This window comes from Scylla paramamosain, chromosome 25 (genome assembly GCF_035594125.1).
Source record: "Scylla paramamosain isolate STU-SP2022 chromosome 25, ASM3559412v1, whole genome shotgun sequence".
NCBI lineage: Eukaryota > Metazoa > Arthropoda > Malacostraca > Decapoda > Portunidae > Scylla > Scylla paramamosain.
In genome coordinates this window covers 14,102,393-14,108,392 of record NC_087175.1, presented here as the reverse complement: position 1 = coordinate 14,108,392, position 6,000 = coordinate 14,102,393, and the positions used below count along the sequence as shown (strand labels likewise).

General features: G+C 34.6%; 1 protein-coding gene across 1 annotated transcript in view; it reads left to right on the top strand.

Moving 5' to 3' along the window:
- Positions 1-6,000, top strand: part of LOC135113443 (atrial natriuretic peptide receptor 2-like) — a 57,780-nt gene that overhangs the window by 29,244 nt on the left and 22,536 nt on the right. The window contains exons 4-5 of the mRNA XM_064028705.1: positions 2,636-2,756; positions 3,824-3,915. Of these exons, the coding sequence (XP_063884775.1) occupies positions 2,636-2,756; positions 3,824-3,915 (213 nt within the window). The remainder of the gene's footprint in view (positions 1-2,635; positions 2,757-3,823; positions 3,916-6,000) is intronic.

Sequence of the window (6,000 nt, the reverse complement as noted above, 5' to 3'; positions counted from 1 at the left end):
GTTAAAAACTCTACCTTGGACGATTCTAGGGTTGTTCCTCCCTCTCCTCTACCCTCTGACTACTTTATGCCACCTATTAAAATTCTTCGCAATGATGTTTTCCATACCCTCGCTGGCCTAAACCCTCGGAAGGCTTATAGACCTGATGGGGTCCCTCCTATTGTTCTCCGAAACTGTGCCTCCGTGCTTGCACCTTGCCTAGTCAAACTTTTTCAGCTCTGTCTGTCAACATCTACCTTTCCTTCTTGCTGGAAGTTTGCCTACATTCAACCTGTTCCTAAAAAGGGTGACCGTTCTAATCCCTCAAACTACCGTCCTATTGCTTTAATTTCCTGCTTATCTAAAGTTTTTGAATCTATCCTCAACAGGAAGATTCTTAAACATCTATCACTTCACAACCTTCTATCTGATCGCCAGTATGGGTTCCGTCAAGGCCGCTCTACTGGTGATCTTCTGGCTTTCCTTACTGAGTCTTAGTCATCCTCTTTTAGAGATTTTGGTGAAACTTTTGCTGTTGCCTTGGACATATCAAAAGCTTTCGATAGAGTCTGGCACAAATCTTTGATTTCCAAACTATCCTCCTACGGTTTCTATCCTTCTCTCTGTAACTTCATCTCAAGTTTCCTTTCTGACCGTTCTGTTGCTGCTGTGGTAGACGGTCACTGTTCTTCTCTTAAATCTAAAACAGTGGTGTTCCTCAGGGTTCTGTCCTGTCACCCACTCTCTTCTTATTATTCATTAATGATCTTCTAAACCAAACCTCTTGTCCTATCCACTCCTACGCTGATGATACCGCCCTGCACTTTTCCACGTCTTTTCATAGACGTCCAACCCTTCAGGAGGTAAACATGTCACGCAGGGAAGCCACAGAACGCCTGACTTCTGATCTTTCTAAAATTTCTGATTGGGGCAGAGCAAACTTGGTATTGTTCAATGCCTCAAAAACTCAATTCCTCCATCTATCAACTCGACACAACCTTCCAGACAACTATCCCCTCTTCTTCAATAACACTCAACTGTCCTCCTCTTCTACACTGAACATCCTCGGTCTGTCCTTTACTTATAATCTGAACTGGAAACTTCACATCTCATCTCTAGCTAAAACAGCTTCTATGAAGTTAGGTGTTCTGAGACGTCTCCGCCAGTTTTTCTCACCCCCCCCAGCTGCTAACTCTGTACAAGGGCCTTATCCGTCCATGTATGGAGTATGCTTCACATGTCTCGTGGGGGGGTTCCACTCATACTGCTCTTCTAGACAGGGTGGAATCAAAAGCTTTTCGTCTCATCAACTCCTCTCCTCTAACTGGCTGTCTTCAGCCTCTTTCTCACCGCCGCAATGTTGCATATCTAGCTGTCTTCTACCGCTATTTTTATGCTAACTGCTCTTCTGATCTTGCTAACTGCATGCCTCCCCTCCTTTCACGGCCTCGCTGCACAAGACTTTCTTCTTTCTCTCACCCCTATTCTGTCCACCTCTCTAACGCAAGAGTTAACCAGTATTCTCAATCATTCATCCCTTTCTCTGGTAAACTCTGGAACTCCCTGCCTGCTTCTGTATTTCCACCTTCCTATGACTTGGATTCCTTCAAGAGAGAGGTTTCAAGACACTTATTCATCAATTTTTGACCACTGCTTTGACCCTTTTATGGGACTGGAATTTCAGTGGACATTTTTTTTTTTATTAGATTTTTGTTGCCCTTGGCCAGTGTCCTTCCTACATAAACAAAAAAAAAAAAAAATAGTAGATTTCAGTTAAGCCAGCGAAAGGGCGCAGTTTACTTTTTCTTCCTTTGAAGCCATAGGTCATAAGTAATTCTGAAAAAAAAAATAAATAAATAAATAATGTTTCGAAAAACTTAAAAATTGTGTTGAAGAAATACTGAATAACATTACCTAAGATTAGGTACACTAATCTTTCTAGTGCTTTTTAAAGATTCTTTGTAGCACAAATACTTACAAAGTTACAATTTTTTTTTTTTTTTTAATGCATAGGGGATTTATGGACACCACACGCTATAGCACTTTGTTCTTGATAGGCTACGCCTCCACGTTCGCCAGATATATATATATATATATATTATATATATATATATATATATATATATATATATATATATATATATATATATATATATATATATATATATATATATATATATATATATATATATATATATATATATATATGAGCCGGCCTGTAGTGCGTAATGTTTCTCTGACTTCTTTCCTTTTCTGTCAGACCCTATCTAATACCTTTGATATATCTTGACTCTAAAGTAAGTAAAGCAAAATTAAGTAAAGTAAAGTAACAGCGGAAGTCTTACCAAAATTCTTAAAAGAGAATTACCAATATTTAGTGAGGAAGTCAAATCTCCAGTAGAGCGGCCACAACTGAGCCCATACTGGCGGTCATAATTTCTTTTGAAATTATATATATTTAAGAATCTTCCTCTTGACGATGGATGAAAGAAAAAAAATAGAAAGACAAAAATTAAAACAATAAGTCGATAGTTTGTAAGGTTAGACCAGTCACCCATTTTAATCTGCAAAACTTTCAGATCCTCTATCCTAAATAAAAGTGATGACTTTAATGTCGGTGTTACTCTTTTAATTCCACCATTTTTTTCGCTAACAGACTCGCGCAGGAGTGAACACGGGGCCAGTAGTTGCCGGTGTGGTTGGAACCCGGATGCCTCGTTACTGCCTCTTTGGAGACACTGTCAATACCGCCTCACGTATGGAGACAACATGCGAGCGTAAGTTTGTCTATTTTTATCCTGCTGCTGTTGTTATTGTTATGATAGTAATAATAATAATAATAATAATAATAATAATAATAATAATATTAATAATAATAATAATAATAATAATAATAACAATAATGATAATAACAATAATAATAATAATAATAATAATATTATTATTATTATTATTATTATTATTATTATTATTATTATTATTATTATTGTTATTGTTATTATTATTATTATTATTATTATTATTATTATTATTATTATTATTTATTCAGACATTTAGACAAGTTGGAAGGGGAGGTGGGAGGAAAACACAGGTGTATGGAGTTGAATTTATTGCCGACCGGTTTCGCCTACAGCTTCTTTAGGGGAACTTCAGTTCCTCTAAAGCTGTTGGCGAAACCAGTCAGCAATAAACTCAACACCATACACCTGTGTTTTCCTCCCACCTCCCCCTCTAATTATTATTATTATTATTATTATTATATATATATATATATATATATATATATATATATATATATATATATATATATATATATATATATATATATATATATATATATATATATATATATATATATATATATATATATATATATATATATATATATATATATATATATATATATATATATATATATATATATATATATATATATATATATATATATATATATATATATATATATATATATATATATATATATATATATATATATATATAAGTGTCGCATAACATAAGATCATAAGAAATAAGGGAAGCTGCAAGAAGCGACCAGGTTTATTCGTGGCAGTCCCTGTATGAAAATATATACTTATCTATTTTTATCCATTATCCCCATCCATAAACTTGTCTAATTTAATCTTCTCTTAAAAAGAGAAGGTTTCTATTGTACTATTAATTAGAGTTGTTTACATCATAGCATTTCTGATTTTTACATTTAGTTTTACGTTGGTTTGATGAAGTAATTCTCTCTCTCTCTCTCTCTCTCTCTCTCTCTCTCTCTCTCTCTCTCTCTCTCTCTCTCTCTCTCTCTCTCTCTCTCTCTCTCTCTCTCTCTCTCCAGCAATGCGCATCCAGATCTCTCTCAGTACACGCATGTCACTTCTGTCTGCTGGTGGATTCATTATGGAGTTTCGTGGATACATTGAGGTGAAGGTGAGAACACTACCTTTAGTACGTGAGGAAGACATATATATTGGGTGTTTCTTGAGGGAAGAAAGTCGCATGCTCATAGAAATTCAAAATCAAATCATTGTATGTGGGAAATATTCCATGATCAAATGTTTTTAATGTCACGGGTTTGAAGTTCCAGGCTACAGGATATTTCATTGTATGAACACGCATCACTGGCAAATGGCAACATAGTTCCATGCCTCAACACCCAGTTTTTCGCTGTTGCCTTTGCCCTATGTTTTTTTTTTTTTTTTTTTTTTTTTAGCTACCAGTTTCTATGAAGATTGACCGTTTTTTTTTTTTATTATTTTTCATATGTATTCATGAAAATATTAATCTATAATCACATTACACACACACACACACACACACACACACACACACACACACACACACACACACACACACACACACACACACACATATATATATATATATATATATATATATATATATATATATATATATATATATATATATATATATATATATATATATATATATATATATATATATATATATATATATATATATATATATATATATATATATATATATATATATATATATATATATATATATATATATATATAATTTTCAAACTATAGCTGGATGTTACGTCTATATGTACAATGACATAACCTGATCTCGTGCCCACCCTTTTGAATCTTCCGAATTTTGTTCACCATCTGTCTAAGACTACAGAGTCATTCTCAAACTAGATTTATATAAATGTGTTATATACTTCTCACCTAACTCCTCTGACTATAAGAAATTATTTCACTGTTTAACTTCCAAAGTGGAACACATTCTGAATCTCTTCCCTTTTCTAAAGATCTCCATTCTTGGAGATTCTTGGGGAGATGTTCACAACCAGCTTTGGCTTTCCTTTCCCTTCACTGATCTTCAAGGTGAACTAGGCTTTAATTTTGCTATTCTCCATGACCTAGAGCAACTGGTGCAACACCCTACTCGCATTCATGATCATCTTGGAGATACGCCCAATGTTATGGTGAATCGGTGTGGTAGTCTCAAGTTGTCACTGATATATTCACCATTCGTCCGTCTCTCTGGTTCTGTTTAGTGGTGTTTAGTTCAGTAAGAATTAGCGTGGATGTGGAAACACCACGTCACTATAGTTTCTGTGTATTTACAAGATTTACACCGGGAGACAAGGCTGCCTCGCGGACAAACCACACAGCGTAAGCGCTGCCAACTCCCCTCTGTCAGCACCCATTGACACGGGCACCGTGGGCAGCAAAATTTAACATTTTGAAATAACATATTTATTATTCTGAAAAAAAAAAAATTACTATTAAACTACTGATAATACTAAAAAAATAAACAATGAAAAAAATATGCACAATCATATTCATACATCCTTCTCTACATTCTCCAGATATATTAAATAAATCTACTTAACATCCACATTTGCCTTACCTCAGCTCGCATAGGCCAGGCAGAGAGGAGAAAGAGGATGAAAAATCTAATGAAATAATAATAATAATAATAATAATAATAATAATAATAATAATAATAATAATAATAATAATAGCAACTAGCCCTAACATCGCTCGGTCACGTACCTGCCGCGTCCTTCCGGTAAAAAAAAAAAAAAAAAAAAAAAAGTGTATCTAGCCATGTTATAGTGCTGTGTAAACTGTGTGCAGGGGAAGACTGAATTTGTCGCTGAGCAGCTCTGTCAGCGCAAAGACTAATATAATGATGGATGAGCGTTCCTGGCTATGTGAAAATATATGAATAGCGAATATCTCGTGCAGACACGAAGGTAAGTAATGAGGTTGGAAGACATCAGATGACGAAATTCCTGAACTGCATAATGACCCAAAACCCTTTGGAACGGTGTACCCTTCGTGCAAACAATTAACGGTAACCGTTGGGTGAACGGTGGAAAATAGATTCTAGAAGTTTGACATGTTTATAGGATCATCGTCCGTTGTTACATGGGTGTATGACCACGCACATATTGCCGATAAGTGGATGATAAATAAAATGAGATGGCTGATAAATAAAATGAGAAACGAAAAGAACACAAGTTTGAGTATG